At 43.6% G+C, this 23154-nt stretch overlaps 1 protein-coding gene across 4 annotated transcripts; it reads right to left on the bottom strand.

Annotated features, from left to right (window-relative positions):
- Positions 1-955: 955 nt before the first annotated feature.
- Positions 956-22094, bottom strand: TRA2B (transformer 2 beta homolog). Of its 4 annotated transcripts, none has more exons than XM_035544701.2 (10): positions 21947-22084; positions 15321-15599; positions 14932-15065; positions 10830-10992; positions 9812-10000; positions 8276-8391; positions 6963-7046; positions 3052-3114; positions 2210-2283; positions 956-1356 (listed from the first exon to the last, which is right to left on the bottom strand). In XM_035544701.2, the coding sequence occupies exons 4-10, from the start codon at positions 10860-10862 to the stop codon at positions 1346-1348; spliced, it is 570 nt and encodes a 189-aa protein (XP_035400594.1). In that variant the 5' UTR covers positions 10863-10992; positions 14932-15065; positions 15321-15599; positions 21947-22084; the 3' UTR covers positions 956-1345. The 4 variants fall into 4 exon arrangements, with proteins under 4 accessions (XP_035400594.1, XP_035400596.1, XP_035400593.1 ...); XM_035544703.2 differs by lacking the exon at positions 21947-22084 and adding an exon at positions 18010-21674; XM_035544700.2 differs by lacking the exon at positions 15321-15599 and having other exon boundaries at positions 21947-22094.
- Positions 22095-23154: the final 1060 nt, after the last annotated feature.

Here is a 23154-nt window from a genome sequence, read left to right as displayed (position 1 = left end):
AAGTATGACAAGCTTACAGTAATAAATCTTACCACTTAAATCCTGACCTGCAATGGCTCTGGTGGCACTTCTCTTCCTCACCGAGTGCCAGCACAGCAGTTCATACAGCCATGTTTTGTGTTCTTAAAAGTAAAAGGAAGACTGTGGGAACAAGTTTCTGATCATGGATCCTCTCCTCTGGTGCGACCTCCTGGAAGTTAGCCATATGAAAGCCTTCGCTCAGTAGCGCTTAAAAGGAATCCAAACGAGGACAAGTGTGAGAGCCGGTCACCTGCACTACCAGGCTGAGGGAAGTTCTAGTTCAACAGTGCTCTCACCTCTCAAACGTAATTTTCATGCAAGTGTATGATGATTACGAATCCAAGTAAGCAAAAAGGGTACGTTTGACTGTTGTAAGGAGAAAGCTGGTAGGAAAGCACCACTTGAGTTATATTGCATCCAGCATTTTACTCACATATGCAGATAAAGACGTACTTCTTAAAAGGACAATTGTTGGTGAAGAAGTGAAGTCTAAGTAGCCTAAATGTTATGACGTTGCCTTTTGTAAATGTATGGTTATCTACTTCCAAAGACAACCTCCCCCATTTCTGAGAGCTCCTTACTTAAAGGTCTGTATTGTACATGGGATAAAGAATTTCACAGCTCACCCACCTCAAAGCTCAGCAGCATTAACTTGAGTTTACAAGAAGTCTTGCTCCATGTCTATCTACAGTGTGATAGACGTTTCGATGTTTCTTCCTCCTGCTACTGTACAAGTTTCATATGGACTTCTCTATGCCCTGGATTTACAGACCTGAAGACATTACACCTAGAAAGCAATTACCCAACAACACAAACAGTGTGAATTTTACTTCTGGACTTTTTGCTATGGTTTGGTTATGGAATACCATGTAAGTGCAGTAGTCCCCTTTCAATATGTAACTTAGACTTGGAAAAAGTAAGTAGGAAAAAAAAATCAAACTTCTTTTTATTTTATTTTTCACTTTTTGAAAGCATTTTACACAGGTTTTGATCTTCAGAATACCTTGGAATCAGTAGAAAAAACTAACTGAACAGTTTGTCTTTACAATAGAAACCTTTCAGGAGTCAAAATTGAGACTAAAAAAATACATGCAAAACATACTCCTTTCAAAACACAACTTGAAACAAAGCACCAAACTACACAAATATGCAGAATGAAACAGCATTTAACATCACAGAAGTAGTCTTCATAAAAGGTGTAAAAGTCACCTATTCACTAGGCACTGTTCACTTGTTTAAACAGAAGAGACAATAAAAATATTGTCCACAAACTTGCAATTTCAACTCAAAGGCTGTAGCTAGAAATTCCTCTACATGTCATGCTTTAATAGCGACCTGAAAAAAAACACAAACAATATATACAATTAGACTTCCAAGTATCAACAGATTTTACAAGTTCCATGTCTGATTTCACAGACGTGCCTCAAATCTGCAAATTCAAGTGCCCAGTGATTTGTCTACAACAAAGTACGACATCAGTACTCTTCTGTGAGTAAGCTCCTTCCTGAAGAAAAAGCCCAGTTCACATCATATATGCACAGGGCTGATGTTTCAGCATGCAATACACACTGTAACAGGGGCTGAAGCCAGTTTCCCTGTGTATCAGGAGAAGTAGTTACACTTGTTTTCATCTGGACACAAATGGTAAACATGAGAACAGAACCTATTCATTCCAGGTGTATCCATTACAAAGGGATCATGCTAGGAATGCTGTTGTGTTTTGTTAACTTTCTGCAAAAATGCAGCTTTATCCTTCATGCAAATAAGCGATTTGGAGAAGAGCACCGTTTAGATCCCAGACTGAGTTAACCTTCTCTTCAGCAACTTGTCAGGAATTTTAGTTCCAGTATCAGAACCTGCAAGGACTGACAATTTGGCTTTGCTGTCCTAGACTTAACCAAACTGTCAACCTGCTACAAAGTGCTGTGGTAACTGGGTTCCCAAGAAAGAAGTGCTACTTCAGACTTTTTTTTTCCCTTAAAAAAAGTGGTATTACCTAGTTTATTTTGTTGCAAACTAAATATTTGCTCTGCCCTCAAGGTTGCCAGTTGCTCAATGAAACTTTAAAGGGAACCGTGGTTCAAAGAAAACCAATCACACTGAAGCTGTTAGGGGATAGAAAAGCTCTAAGGAAGAAGTTCAGGCAAAGTGGAAATTTGCTTTTGACATGAGAGCTGTAACTACTCACGAGGTGAATAGGATCGAGATCTGGATCGAGATCTGTAGCCCCCTCGACTGTAATATGGGGATGGTGATCTCCTCCTGTGGAAGAAAGCAACATAAACAATCCCTTCATTAAAGCCTGTGGCAGATGAGTGGCAGCAGCTTTTAGAGGGTCTCTCTCAATCCTGCTATCGGGAGTGTAGTTGGGGAAGCTAACGAGCACATGAAGAGCTGATTGACGTTTATACTGGATAACAGAGCAAACATTTGAATTTTCTTACCCTTTTTTTGAGCAAACAGTCAGATTAATACTACTTTTGATTAATAAAGGAAATATGCTCTCTTGTGTTCCCATCTGTGTCCAAGTGTTGTGTTTCAAGCCAAGAACATCCCAAACGAGCAGAGTAAGCCAAATCACACCTTAACTTTTAATTTAAAATACTTGTTCTAGATGAAGAGTTGATCTGAACAGCACTCTCTGCTGCCACCTTGCAAATCCCACCCTCAACTCTATGATACTCTTCCAATCCAGGCAAAAGTTTTGCATTTTCTTGCCTGTTTCCACTAATCCCCTAAATTGTCATTCAAGGAAACCATTCAGGAAGTTAACTTCTTGCCATAGCTCACAAGATTTTCCCGTGCAAAGCTGCACTAACCTGACCCTATACTAACCTCACCCCTTTACATAATGATGAGGGAGCCTTTGAAATGAATTGTACTGCTCACTGCAAAGTGGCAAGCATTCAGCAGCCACCCGACTGCTGTTAGTGTGTTTATAGCTATCCCAGAGTGGATTCAAACGTCCCCCAAATACCATATATGAGTATCTCTATTGTTTACCAGACACCAAAAGCTTTCCTGTTGTACCTGTAAAACTGATCCCTGTCTTGAACAGCTCTCCATCCTCCTCCTCCGCCACCACCACCTCCTCTGCAAAGACAAAAGCAGATCAATTTTAAAAATTTAAAAACGTGAACTAATAAAAAGATTGCCATACAAGCAAAAGTATTGTCAAATACAGGAAAATGATGTGAAGGCAAGAAAGCAGCTGGTACCTACACTGGACAAAGTTATTTCCTCGTTACACTCATTTTTGCATCACTGGAATGAGTTGGCTGAATTCAGTGGCAAGAAGCAGTTAAGAGAGGACTCACGCTCAGCTGCCCGATGTTGTATTTTACAACGGCACACTCTCCAATGAGCAGCAGTTTGAGATTGGTACAGAGCCTTTGCTTCTAAGAGCATTCCTGTTCTCAGATGCTTACCCCATTCCAAGCAAGCCATTTTTTATTTTTTAAAGCAGTGAGAGCAGTTCACTGTCCTGAGGAAACACGAGCAAGTTGATTTCAAGGTTGAGGCAGGGGCAAAGGAGACACCCTTATGTTTTAACACTTCACTTAATCACGCTTAAACAAGGGCATCTTCAAAACAACAGTAAAACTTCTCACGTAGAAGTTGCACAGAAACAATAGACAGTAATATTGAATGATATTTAGTGACCAGTCCAGTACCTCCACAGATTTAGATACAGCTAAGCATTACTGGGAGGAGACTGCATCAAGCTTGCATTACAGAATAGGGATGACCACCACAGATGACTCACAGCAGCTTAAAAAGGCTACAATTTTAAGACAGAAAAACCACCACATTTCCAATCAGCAGGTCTATTTTACTTTTTTTTTTTTTTCCCTCCAAATGTCCTCCCTCCCCATTTGGTAGATAGCCAGCGTGCATACTTTTTAGGTTATTCTTCAGTTTACAGACACTTTTCCAGACAAGACTAAGCATCCCACAGCAACATGGGGAAAATTATGGGGAAATTAAAGTTTTAGTATGAGAACTCTGTCCTGAAAATGCCCTTAAGGCTTCTCTACACAGCAGGTGAGGAAGAAAGAAAATGCCAAGTAATTGTTACCAATTGATTTTCTGGGGGCAGAGTACACAACAGATTTTAAGTTTATATATCGCCCTAGACACTTTCCTGTCAAGGGAGCACCCATGGCATATCAAATTAATTGAGGTCAGAAAAGACCTCTAAGATCACCTGCTCCAACCTTTAACTTCGCACTGCCAAGTCCACCATTGGACCACAGCACTAAGCTCTACATCTACACGTTTTTACATGCAACACTATTCTTCTCTCTCCTTCAAATGACCAACACCTGCAGGATAAGAAGTAGGTATTTAGCTGGTACAGACCATGGCATTTGTCAAGTAGCCACGTGCATCTATGGCTTATTTTCAATCTTTATCTGCTGTATTTCAGTATCTGCAATATTAATATCCAAGAAGACAAAGTTTCTGCAGGAAGCTTTAAAAAGATTTTTTTCAGGGAATGGAAATCATTCTTGCTGGACCTGTCAATACCCTGAGTATTTCTACCCCAAAGCCCTAATTCACACAACAGACAGGATGGGAGAGCACACAGGAAGGTCAGAACATCGCCTGCGGGCATGACTGCCTCAAAGAGCTGAACCAAAGCATAGCCATGAATTCTGATACACTACACAAACTAGTACACTAACTGAAGTAGTCCATCTTCTCACATCACTTCTTACTAGCCTGCTTTTCCTCTCCTAATCCACATCCTCCTCACTGTCAGTTGTTCACTCACTATCAGTCCCTGCAACTATGCTGACTAGCACGCACCCAGAAGTGAAGTAATTCAAACTTCTGATGATGCTTTACAAAGATCCAAGCCACAATTCACCATCAGGGATAACAAAAGGTAACACCTGGTAACGGAAGACTATTGTTATACCATAACCTCAACAAACAAATTACATTTCAAGAACACACAAGCAACAAACAGCAGATTTCAAGGACGGCCAGTAAACCTTGACCAACCCTTAAGAAAATGGAGATCCATACCATGAAGTGCAAAAAAAAAAAAAGACCAACAGTACAGAACTCTCGGCAGACACTCCATAGACCCACACTTTTTGATGGTCCTTATAGGCCTTTGCCATGTTGATAGGTTTACATCAATCCCCCCCACCAGGGGAAAAAAAAAGGGAAAATGGGAGAAGCAAACTAGAAGCCCCACTTAACAGACCGTTTAGCAGACTATGTTGCAAGACACGTTTTCTGTTCCCCAGCATTTTGGGGAGCTGCTTCACGCAGTGTCTTAAAAAATAACGAACTGAAATCCAGCAGGTAAATTAAGCACGATAGCAGTAACTATCCTGGGCAAGTTTTTGCACCTAGCGCCCTGAAATAAACAGAAAGTTTGGTCAAAGATACACTTTTGCGTCACAGCTACTTCACGAAAGCCTACATACAACAGCCGGCAAGGCAAAACCAGTAAGTCTTGGTGTATGCTGTCAGATTTATCCTGCTACAGCTCTCCAAAACACTCAAAGCTGCTGACACAGTAGGGAAATGGACAAAGGCAGAAAATACCCTGTGTTCCCAGAGCCATGAGCCAAGAACACTTGTGCCTCCTGCATTCACTGTAATGAGGTGGAGCACCCCTCCCTGCCTCCAGCAGGGCTGAAGCACCTGAAGAAGCAAAGCCCCTGCTTTAAATCAGAAAAGCAAGGCAGGGAGGTGAGAAACAGACAGAAGCAATGGCTAAAGGTAAGAAGAAAAAGTGTCTGAAAGTAGGAGGGGAAAGAAGGGACAACTGCCCTCAGTGATTGAGGATCACCATACAAATACCGATGTAAGCATACAGAATATATTTCTTATACACGTAGGAAAGAACAGAAGAGCACACTGAACGCTAGGAGGATCACAGAATTGAGTATTTTCATCATCTTTGAGGTGTAATAGGATAACACAATTCAAATGCACGCATCTCCAATGCGCTGTTGTCAGCAGGCAGAGGTCACAAATGCACCCAGTGCCGACGCATTACAGCTAGCCAAACAGCTCAGTACTGCTACACGGACTGAACACAGGTTCCGCAACCATTTAAACTGACATTGTTCTTAAACACTGGGCAATTACAGATAGAAAAAATGAATTGTCATCTTGCTGTCCGACCTAATAGTCAAATTCTGGGAATTTCACATGGGACAAGCTCATTTGGCAGTCAAAATGGAGAATGCTGAAGATAAGCTAGCTCTATCTCCAAAACCAATTAAGTACCAATTCTGTACTACACTAACCTGACAATCTATGTTGCCACCTGAACATTCACACCTCTTTTGGTGAGGCTAGCTACTGTTGAACACTAAGTTTGGACTGAAGACAGACAGAAGTAAGATATGCAAGTCCTTCAAGTAGATCATCTACACACAGCCTGACAAGAGTATGCTAAAAAAAAAAAAAGCTTTTTCATGAAAATGTCCAGTATAGAACAGGTAAATTTTCCAACTTCTGATTCCTCATTTTTGGCAATGCTTGAGATGTCCATCATTAATAGGGGATACTGGTGGCCACTGAAATTTCCTACTTTTCTACTACGTTCAGAAAGTAATTTGGCATTATAACACAAACTAATATTAATGAGCACCTGTATTCCCACCATTTTAATGGTAACAGAGGAATCAACAAATAATTCTTTTAAAAAAAAGAGTACAGAGAATGTTACTTTGTTTTTCAACACTTACTGCTGATTGAAAAAAGCATTATGGACTAACTCTTGCTAAACAGCACAAAGTATATCTCCGACCAATCTCATCTGTACCAAGTAGTCTTCTTGGTAAAGATTTTGTACGAAGAAACTACAATTAAGATGAGCCTAAGAACATATTGGCATACTTCTAAAGGTAGAAACATAGACAAGAAAGCACAGTTTAAAAAGTAGTCCAGAATTACAAATATTGCCTCACCTATATGATCTGCTGTAATAGTCACGATCATCGTATCCTCTATCGTATCCTCTGTCATAGTAATCTCGTCGTCGAGAGCTGCCACTACAAGTAATGGAAGAGAATGACATTTAATAAAATATAAAACATTGTTTGCGGTGCATTCAGGCAAGTACATGCCATTTTAACTGGCTTAAATTACTACCTCCTGTCCTCACAGTTTAAGTGATGGCTGAGTTTCCCATCTATGCAGATGGAAACAGATCTACCTAAATCATTGCTTTTTAAAATGCTTGAATTTAACACTGCTACTTTCCTCCTTGCCTGAAACCTCTTAACCTTTGGATATTGCAGGCACACGAGGAATTCCATTCTATGGCAACTCCTCATTCACTTTTAACTCTCAGAAAGCTTATTTTAGAAGAACAACTCTATTAAAAAAAAGCTTACAGCATCAATACATCAGCTACACAGCCACCAATACCATAAGCTGAGTCCTGGGAAAACAATTGGGAAACCACTTGGGAAAACAACTCACATTCTTGGAAACTTCGTCAAATGTTTACACTTTGGATAGGGTAAACTGCAAAGCTGCACAATAGTATTTGTTGATGTACTCTTGAAAACTAGAGCTTGCAAAGCCATTAGCATTTGAGAACACGTAGGGGAACATCCATTAATCAGAAACAACTTGAAATAGTTTAGAAATTAACAAAGATTCTTACTGCAGACTTAAATGTTTAGATAACTCATGTTTTGGCATAACTAATGAACACAGGTTTCTGCTTATTGCAATCCAGACTGACACTACATCAGTCTCTGACAAGTGCTATATAAATTAACACCTTATAACTAAAGAGTAGAAAGATGCATATTACTACTGATAGCAGTCCGTGTGCGTTTTTCCTTTTTAAAAAGGATCTGAAGAACCTCTTATCAGCTGAGTCTCTAGTTTTCTGAGGCTTTGCCAAACAGCCACACCAGTGTTAGCACAGCTCTTCCTAAGGAGACTTGTTAAAAATATGATTAGGCATCAACGATTTTCGTATTTTAGCTCCCAGTACTGAAACATCCACATACTGCACAGCATGCAAACCAGAAACAAGGATATATGTTCTTCTTGTGCCCACATGCCAAACTACATGTAGACGCTAGCTTTCAGAATAGCACATTAATGTGCTGATAAGCCTGATAAACTAAGAAAAACACACAGAAACAGGTCTCAAAGGAATATACACAAGAGGTGTTCTGTGGGTTTTATTTATTTTAAAACACAGGACACAATGTAACCTGTCCCTTAATGTTTTAGGAAAAAAAATCAGGAGGTAACTTACTAAGTTGGTCTTCCCATGTAGATTCCAGGGGTAGGTGTGTGAGGTCTTTTTGTAATGGAGAAGTCTACCCGGATTCTTCTTCCATCCAGCTCCATTCCATTGGCACGTTCCTTTGCCTAAGCAGAGATAAAAATACAATTAGCTGTAGGTATGAACTTTAGTACAAACACAAGTTCCTAACCACTGCATGAAATATTTAGAAAGGCCTTAGAAGAGCTCAGTTAAGACCCAAGTCTAAATTTCACATATGCCCCGTACTTAAATACTGAACATAAACTCTTAAGACATTCTAACCAGCTGGATATAAGCCTCAGTAATTACTTAAAGGTGACTTACATTGCACGAAATGCCTAAGAGGAACATAATTTACCAATTGTTTCACTAACTGTTTCTAACATGATTAAGAGGAGCCTTTGAAAGTGCTTGTGTGGGGAAATCATAACTACTCCAACATGGAACATTAAACATAGAATATACTTAGAAGTTAAGTCAATGTATCAGTGCTCTTTTAATTTTTTCCCCCCCCTCAAAGACATTCTCAAAATCTACCATATCACTGAATATACTAATATTTGAGCCATAAGCAAACATGAAGTAAAAAGCCTGAAACCAGTGTTTTTTTCCTGCCAAGTAGCATAGCCTACATTCAAAGCTTCAACCTACCATGGAAGTCTTATGCTGAATTTGGAAAAAAAAAAAAGACACTCCAGATGGTAAGAATTGGAACTCATGCAGAAGATAAACCTAATCAGAGCCCACAGACACAGTGCCATCCAAGGCAGGCCCAAGGATGGAATTGTATTCCCCTTCCCCTGTCCGTTCCATAGCACTTGTAAGCACACTCGGTAATCTATTATGTGGTATCGACACCACTTCGATTCACCCAGTCCCTTAGGGTTTCCAGCAGTCACCTGCAGAGACCAGGAATGCCAGAAATATTTGCCTGGCCTTTTATTTTCATAAAAAACTTCTTCCCCCTCCTTCCTTCTGAAGCTCTACATAAGTCAGCAGGATGCATGCTAAAGCTCCTACAGGGCACCTGAACATTTGAGAACTGTGCAATATCAGTCTGGTGCACTCTGAGCAGTAATACTAAACAGAGGGTCATGTGGAGCTCGGAAAGAACTTCCACCTCATAATTTGAAGAGAACATGTGTTTCTATTTTCTTTTTCTTGTTGGCACAGTTTGCACCATGCTAGGCTGAAGATTGCTTTTGTTTTGAACAACTCAGCCTGCACTGGGACCAGAATTCATGCCCTTTCACTGTTTCCTCTGGTACATAGAAGATATCTTTTGAACCAAGACACTGACATTTATTATGAGGTGCGAAGTTTTTTTTTTAGGCCCTGAGAAGGCAGGGAAGATAAGATACTGTGACATTAGCTTGCATTATGATCATTTCATCTAGCCAAATGGATTAGCGCAAAAGGTTCCTATGCCACTTTAAAGGTCGAACAGAAAGCTTTCCTAGGCTACAACCTGGGACAGGACACACATCCCAGCAAACATGCCATACAGCCCATACCCCAACCTACTTCCTTAGCATCCTCAACGTTTTCAAAGTACACAAATGCAAATCCTCTTGAACGCCGCGACTGCTGATCGTACACAATGGAAACATCAGCAATTGGACCATACTTGGAGAAGACTTCTCTCAGATCTCGTTCCGTGGTGTACAGACTCAACCCAAATACACCAAGACAACAGTTTGGGTCAGGATTTGCCTAAGAAGAGAGAGAGATCAGAATAAAAATGTTTGCATTTGCAACGCATGGTATTTTACAAACTTGAGTCCCTCAAAATATCAGCAACAACACACTGCTTAGATTGAGGTTGGATTAATTTGCAAGTATACACTTCTATTACAATAAAACCTACAGATATACAGGCCCCCTTTCACAGAAAAACTTTGCATTTCTCAGAGTCCTGTACCAACTATAATGAGAACACGCAAAGTTACTGTACTTGAAGTCTTCTCTCCAGACAGAGTGGGTGACCACTGACTATGGATACAGAGAAGGGCCTGGATCACATCTTCGTTTTAGCTATCGCTTGCCCCCTAACTTTAGCATGAAATACATTGCTTTCTGTCAACTGAGACTCTCAGCAGCTAAAATCGAGCTGGATTGCATGCTCTCACTTAATAAAGAGACCATCAAGACAGCTTTTAATTAAATATTTTAGTTTTCCAGCCTTTCTCAAGTAAGGTCAAATGATCCTCCCTCCTCATTCTACCTCTGCCCTTCACTGTATACAGCTGCTCATTTATTACAGCACGTATCCTGACATCAGCCTGCACTGGTACCACTTCTAAAGGCATCTGTTAAAAAAAAAAAAAAAAGACAAACCAACTCACCCCACAATCCTAGGCAAACTTACAGAGATCCAAGGTTTACCAAAAACCAAATGACAATTAACCTCACCAATATCTTTTAAAAAGACCCGTGCAGGAAGCAGAATGATTTTGTGGAAAACCCTACGGAATGAATGTAGTGACTTCAAGACATACTCAACCCTGTTTACACCTCCTCCTCTCCTCTGTAGCATACATACCCTGTTTCCAATGTGACGCCTGCGAGTAGACATGGGGGAATGGCTGTGACTGTGTCGTCGCCGATAATCCCGACTGTATGACCTACTTCTGGATCTCCTGTGAGAGCGGGAACGAGAGCGTGACCTTGTGTAGTGTCTACGGGAACTCCTCCTTGATCTAGATCTGAGAAAAAAATAAAAGGTAGTGTTTTTTCCCTGGACCCTTCAAAAATAACACAGATATTCACAAAGTCTAAACAGCCATTTTCTAAGAACCTGTGGTAGGTACCACACAATTAAGACATAATCAATTTAGTCACTAATCTCAAGGACTGACCACTCAATCTTTACAATTAGACTACTGTAGATGCTCTAGAGTGTATCTACTGCAAAACAGTAACCTCAACATCCACTTCAATTAGCTTTTAATTCCTCATCAGCTTCTAACTTTCTAACAAGGATATCTTGGTTTGAAATAGCGTATGCTTTGAATATCCACAGCATTTACAGTAGCGTCTAAGTAAAATTAAAATAGCTGAGAGAGTTCTCTCTGAAAGACTTAGCAGAAAAATGGAACAGGAGTAAACAGTAAATATGGCTTCACATCAAACATGCACAATTGCAGAGGTGCACACTTCTACTTATTCCAGAATAACACTGCCTTCGATGACATGGAAAAGCAAATATATTTTTGGGAGTGCGTAATTACAAGCACGGGAACCTGCTAAACGTATCTGAAACAGCGCATAAGAGGGCTGAAGAAATCAAGTGGTAGTAGGCTTATTTACCTTACGGTATTTCAATAGTTATTTAACATCAGCTGTTCATAAGTGTTTACATGTTCACCCATCAAGTGTATTTAGGCAAAGGTGCAACTGCTCCCTAATTTTGGCCCACTTCTCTTTGGAAGTGTTCTCTGACAGCACCAGGTCTGTGGAGCTGAGGCCACAAACACTGCAGTTCCTTCTACTACACCCTCAGCTCTCCCAGCACGGGCAGTCTTCGCTGAAGAGCTGGGCAGGCACTTACACTGGAATATTACGCCCGAGCGTGGTCTGCTGTTTGCAGCCACTAATCTGCATGTCACGCAACCACAAAGAAAGCTGCTGCAAGGCTTAGAAGTACACTAAACAGTTCAATATTCAAAGGCTATTAGTCATAAAATATTAATCTACATACTCTTTACACCTTAATTGCCTTGCCCCTGTTTGTGGAAGCTGACTGAGACCAGAAGCCACCGCTGCAGAATCGTGTTTCACAGTAAGCCAACCAGTGCACTGGCATGAATGCCGCTCTCAACCTGAACCAGTTTTTTCTCTCCTGAGCATTTAACAGCTTCTTCCACTGTCAGGCTTTGTCACCAGGTAAGCGTCACCACACAGCCAAACTGCGGGACATACACTCTGTACATTACAGGCCTCAAAAAAATGCCTTTGACTTCTTCAGAAGCGAGCCAGCTAGTTTTGTCTTCCTCGACCTGAAGCATATGCACATGTCCCAGAGAAATGACTTCAGCTAGACCCCTTACAACACTCATGTATGTAGAAAGAACAAGTGATTTTGGGGAACAAAGCTAAAAAGAAAAAAAGAGAAAACTTCCCTGAGGCAGGGAAGACAGTACAGAAAGACAATGAAGTAAGAACGTAAGTGAAGCTCTACACATGCACAAGGCCACATTTCAGCCTTTGATAAAGAAAGCCTGAAGACAAACACAGAACCGATGTTCCAGGTTACAGTATGCATCCGTTAGAATGAACAAAAGCTGGACCCTCCTAAACTAGACAAAACACTGAGAGCACGGCTTATTTTAAATAGGAACTGCTTATATTGCTGCCTTAAGTGCAAAGAATTGTTTAGACTTTATGAACACACAGAACCAGCTGAAGACAACAAGCTTGCACAGCGTTTCCACTATATTGCGGATGAAAACTTCAATAAGAACAGCTTTGGACTTTTTAATCAAGTATGTCCACACCCCAACTGATAAATACGCCAGGACACAGATTTGATCGTCAATCAAAGTTTAATTTATGAAGCTAGTGACTCAGAAATATATTTGCGATGGAAGCTACCACGAAATATGAAAGATCTCACAATGTTATCTCTGGTGAGAGCCAGTTGGGTGACCTGCTCGTGATCACATCCAGATGAGTGATGGCACTGAAAATAGAATCAAGTATATTGGTTCTAAACACATGCCTTGACACGATTCCGCTCAAATCTGCTAACGAATCAATTAACTCTGCAACATACTCTCAGTATTTCCAGCTGCAGGAATTTGCAGGACAGCTGTTAAATGCTCAGGAAGCCACGGTAGTCATAAGCATCTACTGTTGTTCATCGAAAAGCAAAGTGCCAGATGCCCAGGTACTATTTAAAGGAGTCCTTGCAAGAGCAAATTATTTGCCTGGTCACTTCAGACTGCAGTCTTTGTGTGTGACTGCACTCCTACATAGTACTGTGGTTATTCGGCAAGTGAGAAGCACAGTGCTGGAAAGACCATGGAAGCCCAAGGGGTTATGATTAGGGTGCACAAGGGCATGCTGGATTGTCCTGACTCGCTTGCCACTTCAAAAGGCAAAAGGTTCGCCGAGGAACATGTGTGGTCTCCACCTTCGGAACTTTTAACAACTCAACTAGATAAAGCCCTGGGAACACCACCTGAACCCCTAGCCGACTGTCTTGAACACGGGTTTGGACCAGACCTTTCCTAGGCTGTCCTACGAGTCTATTGATGCTAGCAGTTCCAAGCATTTCTTCATTTAACCTGACATTTGTTCTCCCACTGCAGGGATTGTCAAGTGTATAATCTGACACTTGTGACTGTGCCTGAAATATACAGAAACAACAAACCCATTTCTCTGCTGTCACAAGTCCTAAGTGTTTACCTTCTCACAAAAGCCTTTTAAACTGATCATTTTGATCTTGCAAGCGGGGATAAACACAGCATTCAATACTGTTTTCTATCATGGGTGACTGCATGATGTCTTCCAGAGATGTCATCCTTCCCACACCCTTACCCCCAGGCTTTGGTAAGCCTAATTCAGTGCTCATACACAAAAATGTATTGTGAGCAGCTCAGCTGGAAACCCCACCACTGAAACCCGAGCTGGTTTTGGTTGTTTTTCTCCTCTGAACACTTACAAATGACTAAAGGTATCATCAACACATTCATTTCCGTAGCCAGCACTGACTTATCTAGACTCTTCAGAAAAAAATAACGTCATTCAGCCATTTACATGCTTTGTTGCCTCTCCATTCATTTCTTTTTAAATACATACCCCTTACACGACACCCCTCTTAAGTCCAACGCTAAGCGGCTAGCAGTGACGTTTATCATCTTATTTTTAGACTACCGGCACATTTCATGTCTCAGTTAGAAGCCTGTTAACAGTTTCAAGAGAAATCCTGTCACTGCATACAGTCTGTTTAACAGGTAAGCGTAAGGATTGGTGATACAGTCCGAAAGGCATTTCCACAGCATCCACTTGTGGAACAATGACAGTAGTTAAGCTACTTTCTCCACAACTTTTCTGAGCGCTTAGGAAGCTGTCTCAAGTTTTTCAGCTTGTTAGTTTTCAAGTTGAATTAATACATATTTAAAAGGTAAGACATGTCAGCTGAAATTCACATTTATTATACTTATCTGCGTCTTTCTCATGGAATATACCAACAACCACTCTGGAAGCATCATTGCTTCCAGTGAAAAAAACCTTTAGATTAAGGTGACCTAAAGTGTAAAATATGCTGATACACTGATTTATTTTAACATATAGAAAAACCAAGATCTAGAGCTCCTAGCGCTTTACGCTCGGAAGCTAAACTTTTTTTTTTCCTTTTTTAAGATAGACTTAAAAGGCAGGGCACCTACACACTCCTTCGGCAGAGATACAAGCCTACGTAGCAGAATACCTCTCAAAAAAAAAGCTGCAGAGAGTTCTAGCTCAATAGTTTAGCTTTTCAAATCCAGAAACCACACATGTCCCTTTGCATTCCGCGTACACAGATCACCAGGTACCTCTGGAAACAGAACTGGGCTACAGAGGACTTCACTTCATCTCTGACATAATAATCCAAAGACAACTGACTTGCAAGACGAGGAAGAGGTAAAAAGTAAACTCACCTGGATTCAGACCTGGATCTAGATTTTGACCTGGAACGCCTTGAATCCTCCTTAGATCGAGATCTTGCAGGGGTGTGCCTCCCCGACTTGCCAGACCCATGAGCACTTCCGCTTCTGGAAGCAGAACGGGATTCCTGCACGCAGATATTGAAAGCCTAATTTGTATACAAGTTCTGGTTTACCTAAGGTCTGTAAACAAGCTCCAGTGAAATAAATGGTAAAAATTCATATCTATGTGTCCGGGCAGTTGGCATTAGAACTGCCTAGATTTTTAAGAAGTTTTTCCCTGGTAGACACTTCTTTACCCTGCATATACTTTTGCTATTAAACAGATAATGCATGCATGTTTAGCAAAATATACAGGGACACATAAACAGACTAGTAATTACTTAGCGTAGTGCTTTCAGATTCCAGATTACTTCTTATCTTAACTTCATTTTTATTCCTTTTCTTCATTCTTCCGTTTCAAATTCTGACTTCTTTCATCTTCCCCACTTCACACAAATTGCTCAATATTCTACCAAGTGGGACTTCTGGTCTGATAATTAGCATGCATTCACTTTCTTTTTTTTCAAATTTCAGCTTCACTTATTCCTGAGCTTCAAATAATTCTCATTTATAAAACTTGTCAAATGGCGACTTCCGCATTTTCCTTCTTCAACATTAACCTTAATAGAAAAAGAACAGGATGAAGAATATTTAAAAACTCCAGGATAAAATCTAGTGCCAAAACTGAAACTAGAAAAAAAATGTTCTGCGGACTTTTACTATATATGCAGTTCAAGAATTGAATCTACCAAATTCCCTACTATTTTATAAACAGGTTCAGTCAATTCAGTTTAACTTTAAGCACTAAGCAACTGGATTCGCTATTTATGCCTACATTTAATAGCAAGTGCACAACAGATCAACTGAAGGTCTACTGATCGATTCTAGCATTCGGAAACTCAAATACTTTGTCAGCCACACACTCAGACAAAATCACCAAGAAGTGCCGTAAGCCAAGCTAAGTCCCTGCTGCGGCCAGAGACACCTCGAACTGCCAGGATTTGGAATGCAGAAAGCACAGCGTGCTCGGTCTCTCCACGACTTCGCTTGGTGTTGTTCTGGGGGCAGCCTTCCAGGCTGGAAGCCCGGTGCGAACGCTGACGAGCACGCTCACGTCTATGCTGCCCGCACAAGTCTGATTACAGGCACAGCGCTCGCGCTTCAGAGTGAGAGCTTTCCAGAGCGAAACCAGACTTCTGTGCAAAGCGCTCGCACGCTGAGCTGGAACAACAGCCCTGCTGCTCTGTTACGTACTTCTAACCGACTTCGGTGGTGACCTAACCTAGTTAGCGCTTTCAGCTTTTATTTTTCTTTTTTGAAGCAGTATAATGCTCAACTTCAGTCACGTGGCTTAAACACTTGGCGTGAACACACTAGGAGGTATTATTTCAAGAGCTTAGAGGAAATTTAGAATTCAGCGGCAAAAATCTATTTGGTCTTTTTTCTAAGAATGAACAATTCCAAATTTTGCGACAAGTCTGAGCAGGAGCGCTTACTGACAACATCGGACTACCAGAATTTCTTCCAAACCACTTGTTTTTATCTCTGTAACGCCTCTTAAATCTGAGCACTCAACTTTATAGGCATTTCGGACTAAGCATTCAGAGATTCATTAGCTAAACCGATATTTAATTGTGCTTAAACCACTTCCATATGACATGCAATCACGTTTAGCTATTCACAGTCGCCTACCACACTGTTAACAGTTGGGGTGGAGGAACTTGCAGGATGAAGCAGATTTTGAATTAATACCGAGAGCAACAGAAATAAAGCAAAGTTGGTCAAGGCCACATTCTTTATCAAAATGCGTAAGGAAGTGTTTTAAACAACAGCCACCACACTTACAAACCCTGCAGAGGGCAGTGCAAGTATTGAGAACTAAGTTACAAATAACAAGTTCACCCTAAATCCATTACTACCTTCAAAAGAAAAAAAAAAAAAATCCCTGGAGATGAGTTCTGAGTAACTGCATCAAGTTAGCCATAAGAAGCCTTTAGCGTTCTTAAGAGTTAGACAAAGCAAGATTTGAAGAACGGATAAAAACCAGAACTAAGATGTTGTTCTCTAGAGGAAAACTACTTCCATTCACTAGCCGTAACTCCTGGCAGATTCAAGCTAGGCAGAAGGAGCAATGCCCAAGGACAGAAGCTCTAAGGCTGGGAAGGACACGAGGAACGCATGGTGCTATGGGAGGGAAGGAGCAGGGAGCACCTTGCCCATGAGTGTACTGCGGACCCTTTTCAGAGCTTTTAGAAGTCAATAAGCTTTGAAAAAAATATGGCGAAGTGGTATTCGCATAAGCAAATGACTGAAGTCTTCATCTCACTGATAGGTTTTTTTAAAAAGGATAATCTTTGCTATGTTACATTGGCGTATGTGTGGAAACTGGATGCCTAGCATCGGAGGAAGGAATTTAGGAAAAACCTGAAGACACCTGTGTGTTAAAACAAAATTAAACAGCTGGCTTATTTTCCTCTACCAACTTCAAACTTTACAAAATTTTCCAGTTTTTCAACCTTCGCGTTTTGTTTCCGGACCATCCTTCTCCAAAACCTTTACCTTCTGTCACATTTTACAGGCTTGCATCACTTCCTCCTCACTTCCAGCCTCAAAAGGATCTGCTGCACCTGATCTTTTCTGGATATTACTGAGACTGGTAATAGCTCCTGAAGTTTCAAAGCCATTACCCTCCCCACCCTGCCCCCAAGCAAACCTCACCCACCCAAATTTTGTAACACCAGGAGCCTGCAAACCCTGCACTTGGTGTGTGCCCCACTATACTGATGCCTGCTGAGGGTTCACACAAGCCTCTCCCACAGTTGGCTTGAAACCGAGAGCAGCTACTATTTGCTTTTGTTCTGAATACTGCGTTTTCCTTTTCTACTTTTTGTTCTTTGTGAATTTTAAGCTTTAAAAAAAAAAAAAAGACATAACAATTTCATGTCATGACACGTGGAAGAAGAGAGATGAAAGACTTTTGTCCCACCTCCATGCAAACACTTCTGGAAGCGGATCAAAGCTGGTGCTCACCATTAAATAGCCGGTGTTTCTAAGCTTGACTTTTTGAAGTGCAGATTTTAACCACCACCAGACCCCTTGATCTTCACCTGCAGCTCTTCCCAGTCATCAGGCGTTACTGGAATTCAGGGGGAAGCCCTGAAGTCCAGGGTTGCGGTTTCCAAATTATTCTTTCCATACTTTAGGCATATTAAAAACAGTCTACAATGCTGCACGGAAGATATTTTAACACCTCTGAGCACATTCGTAAAGACAGGTTACAGTAACCTCTAAGCATGGAAAGCCACAACAGCAGAATGATTTTGGGGACAGGAGATAAAAATTTCCATGGGCAGGAGGAGCTGTAAGGTACGTAAATGAGTTCCACGGGTTTGGGTTTTTTCGGGTATTTCTGCAATCCAACTTAACCTCATGGGAATGCAAGTTACAGATTTCAGTTATTTCACAACTTAAAATACAGTCAAATACAATTATTAGTATGATTTAAGCTAAGTTTACAGGGATTGAGCAATTTCCACTTGTTTTCCAAAAGGCAGAGCCCCCCATTACGCATTATCTAACGTGACTGCAGATTTATCCCACGTGCAAGGGGGCTAACTCAACACTCGTTCGACCTTGCTAGTACTGAATCTAGCAGCTGATCCAACAAAAAAAATAACAGCTTCTGCCTCTCACCGCGAAGCACACGATCACCAGATCGCTGCTGGGGGCTGGGGATCCGTGTCGCAGATGGAAAGCAGAGCAAGCCCTTTTGGCAGCAGCCCGCAGAACAAGAAACACACCAGTGTTCTGCCGAGGCCCCTGTTAAAGCCGATTTATAAACAAGAAGCAGTACTAATGCAAGGTAAATTCAGGGATGTGCCATTCAGTAACTATTATCTGCCCCCAAAAAACTCTAAGCAATGCCTAAATGTTTTGATTTAGTGAACAGTTGCCAAGCTCCACCAAAAAAAGACAGGAGGGTGTTCTGGAAAACAGAGCTGATCTAACAGACCCTCGGCGCCAAGCCCGGCTTCCTCCCGCGCCGAGCCGGTGAGCGGCTGGGTACGCTGAGCTGCCAGGAAAACAACCCCTCTGCAAAAAGCAAGCAGTTTTCCGACTGCTCAGGGTACTGAATCGGCCACCAAGAGGTGAGATGCAGTGTCAGCTGATGAAGGAGGCACACGGAGAAGGACCTGCCCTTTTGGTGGCACCAAGCTACCAATCAGGCTGTTCCAAACCTGCCCACGTTGCTTCCTTAGGCCACAATTTATTACTAGAGGCTGTACTTCCAAAAATGCTGACCAAGTACTGCAAGTAGACCTATAAAATGAGTATTTGTAACATTCAAGTGCTTCTGACCAAAAAAAAAAATGACTACTGTATTAAATACTTTCTGATAGGCAGATACCAAGTAATGACTGCTATTACTAACGCATTCACAGGATGAGACTGGCTAGCTGCAGCTTGCAAATACTCAGAGAAGAAAGACTTTCCTTCAGCCACCCTTCTTTCCAACCTGTCCATGCCTGAATTACACACGTTTCAGTGAGCACAACTGTGATGAATGAAAACAAAAGTGCCTTTAAAAAGTGGCCATTTCCTTCAGTGCACTGTCAAAAATCCATTATTTGAAGTATTGGTAGCATTGGATAATTTATGGTTTCTTCACTTTAAAAAAAGTTTCTAGAGTTTAATCTCACCATGATGCATAAGTTGAAAAATAATTTGACCAGGATTTTTTTTTTTTTTAAACCTATGCCATGAAGTCAGTTTAAGGTTATGTTGCCTCCAAAATGGGACATCCCATTACTTGGGATAGCACCTGGTATTTCTTCTTCATCCCCAGTGCTGACATTAGGACTTGTGGCTACATCATCAAGTCAAGTCTGCAAACCAACGCAGCTGGAAAGGGAATCAGAAAAAAATTCAGCTGATTCAGTTCCCAGATCTGACTGACTGACTACACAAACAGCAGTACAAGGGAGAAAGCAGGAACACACTTTCAGGAGCACAGTTCTTGTTGGCAGCATGGACCTGGAACAGCTTAACAGACAGTTGTAAAGTCATATCCTAGATTATTTACCCAAGCAGTGTTCCTACTCTGCAAAGCGGAGACTTTAGTGCTTCCAGCTTGAAGTAGAAAGCCATTGACTCAGTAAAATATAAGCCTTAACTAGGCAAAAAATAACCATATACAACACCGGTAATAATATTCAAAAAGCCACTCCCGATTAGTCTGAAATACAAGGCTTGTAGCTAAACAGTCCTACCTTTTAGTTTTACAAGCACAAGTATGCTGTATACAACTTACCTATTTATGAATCACAAAAGTTCAGTTACAGAGAAATAACATTCTTCTAAACAAGCAGATGCAGCTTATTTTAAGCCTTGTTCGTGGTGAAAATTGTCCACCCATGAGTTAAAAAAAAAAAGTGCACGAAAGATAAAAATAGAGAAGATTATGAGGACAACTGCTGTCCTACCATCCCCTACAAAATGATGTTTCTAGAAGACTTTACAATAACGGTTTTAACATTTGCATTCATCCTCATTGCGAATACAATGCGGGTTAGCCTGAGAAGCTTTACCAAAGTTAGGCTAGCATTTTAAGCAGGTTTTCAGCCTGACTCACACGACAGAAATTAGACCAACTTTTTAAATTAACATGCAGGAATCCATCTTGAGCACGAGAAGGAATGCTCCCTTCACTGAAAACAGATCTTCATGTCGCTCTTAAAAGCGGTATCAATGAAAATGAGATTCACTGGGGCAGAACAGGTCTGTAATTCTTCAATGGCAGTCTTTCGGTGTTCAATTCCACCTAGCATTTTCAGCTTCCAGGAGACCAAATTTTTCTAGCCTAACTTTCTTGAAGCAGTACCACTCACATTCTGAGGCTTAGCAGAGTGAATCTGAAGAAGAAAGCGCCACATTCACCACAGAAAAATACTACAAGGCATAACAATTTCTCTCAGGATTGTTATTTGGTATTTTAGTAAATTAGTATTTAATATTTTTGAGCGCTCTAGTGAAGGTTTAGATTCTCAACTTCCTGCCACCTCCACACCTCCCTCTGATGCTGCAACAAGCTAAAAAGCTACAGGCTGATGCTGAGAAGGACAAAACACAGTAACGACCCCTGCACTGCGCTTTATTGTTATGGTAGGAGTTTAAAAAAAAAAATAAATCAAAGCCCGATTCACTAAAGGAGGAACAGCTATAGGCACATCTGCAGCTCAGATTTCGTTACCAACGTGAGGCTCAGCAAGCGTGCGGTATTAGCGGCCAGGCGGCTCCCCGAGGCCACCCGCCGCAGGCCGCACAGCGCCAGCACGCCGCCCGAGCACCGAGCGCCTCCGGCTTCACCCCGCGGCTCCCGCAGCCGCGCCCGCGTTTAACGAGGGACCCGGCCAGCGGGACGCGGGGCTGCGACTGCACCGGGAGGCGGAGGTGGCGGGTTACGAGCAGGCTGGGGGGCAGCGCTGGGAGGCCGCGTGCCCGGGAACAGATCGCGGGGCGGCTGGAGGGCGAGGATCCCGGAGGATCCCGGAGGATCCCGGAGGATCCGGGCTCCCCAGCCCGAGCCCGCCGTGCCGCAGGGGGCCGTCCCCGCCACGCTGGCGGCGGGGCAGAGGCGTCGCGGCGGGGCCCGCCCGCCCTCGGCCATTTTGTCCCTCTCGGCGCACCCGGTCACCAGCCCAAGATGGCGCCGGGCGGCCCCGCCGTGCGGCCCCCTCCCGCCCTCCCTTCCTTCCTCACCCCCCCCCCCCCCTCCCCGCCGGCCGCCATCTTCCCGCGCCGAGCCGGGCCCCGGCCCCCAGCGGGGCGCTCCCCGCGGCCGCGGCCTCCCCGCGCGGCCCCGCCCAGGCGGCGGGACGGCGGCTCGGAGCGGTGCGTGGGGGTGGGGGGGGGGGGGGGGTGTGCGCGCGGGGCCGGCCGTGCGGCGCGGCGCGGCTCCGTGTATTACCCGCTCGCCGTAGTTCTGCTCGCCGCTGTCGCTCATGGTCCCGCCGCGCCGCTCCCCGACGCCGCCGCCGCGCCGACACCACCCGACCGTCCCCGGCGCCAGCGCTCTCCGCAGAGGAAGTGACGTGCGACGCGCGCGCGCCACGCCCCGCCCACCCCGGCGGCCGCTCTGAGGAGAAGCCACGCCCCCTCGCCGCCCGCCCCGAGGAGAAGCCACGCCCCCTCTCCGCCCGCCCCCGAGGAGAAGCCACGCCCCCTCGCCGCCCGCCCCGATGTTAAGCCACGCCCCTCTCCGCCCGCCCTGGAGAAGCCCCGCCCCCTCAGTTCCCGCCCTGAAGAAAAGCCCCGCCCCCCTCCGCCAGCCCTGAGGCGAGGATTTCCCCCCCCCCCCCGCCCTGCCCCCTGCCGTGTGCCCCCGCCCCCGGCCGTGCTGTTCATCCCCTCCTGCTCCTTCCCCAGCCCCCTCAGCCAGCCAGACGTGCAGCGGGCAGCCTCCAGAGACCGCCCTGTCCCGCAGCACGGCCCCGCTCGGGGCTCGCTGCTCCCAGGGGGGACGTGGCCGGCCGCCGGAGCGAGGCGGCGGCTGAGAGCGGGGCTGCCCCCTGCCTTCTGCCCCCCCCCCCCCCCCCCGGGCTGCCCGCCTCCCTCTGCTCCCAGGCACGGCCAGATGCCAAACGTGACCAGGGAGCAGAGATGGCACACGCTCAGGGTCCCCTGCTGCCTTTAAAATAAACCCGCTTTCCAGGCTGCGTGTTTATTGCGGGAACGGTTAAAAATCGCTGTGATTGCAGGGGGTTTTGTGGAGGAAGTGCTGAAAAGCACTTGTTTAGTGCCGGTTTGGGACCAGAATTGGGCTATTTCTAAAACATCCACGCGAGGGCAGCACAGGATTGCCGCATCTTTGCTCAGTCCTTGAGTCGTTTCTTCATAAAACGTGCAGGAGTGCATCTGTGGGGAAACACAAAACCTTGTCCTCCCTCAGAGGCACTGCCTGCCGCTGACTGCGGCCACACCAGTTTCTTTTTATTCTGCCTCACAAACGAGCAAGACGCGGTGGTTGTAAAGCACCATCATCCATCCCTACAGGGGCAACGTGGCTCTGCCTGTGCATCTATCAAACAGGGAGACCAAAATCGGGTAATCGAGGGAACTGCCACTACTTAAAATACTGCCCCCCGGTCATTGACTTATCCAGTGCTCTTGGAAGCA

This window comes from Cygnus atratus, chromosome 9 (assembly GCF_013377495.2).
Source record: "Cygnus atratus isolate AKBS03 ecotype Queensland, Australia chromosome 9, CAtr_DNAZoo_HiC_assembly, whole genome shotgun sequence".
NCBI lineage: Eukaryota > Metazoa > Chordata > Aves > Anseriformes > Anatidae > Cygnus > Cygnus atratus.
This window is presented reverse-complemented; position numbering and strand designations above follow the sequence as displayed.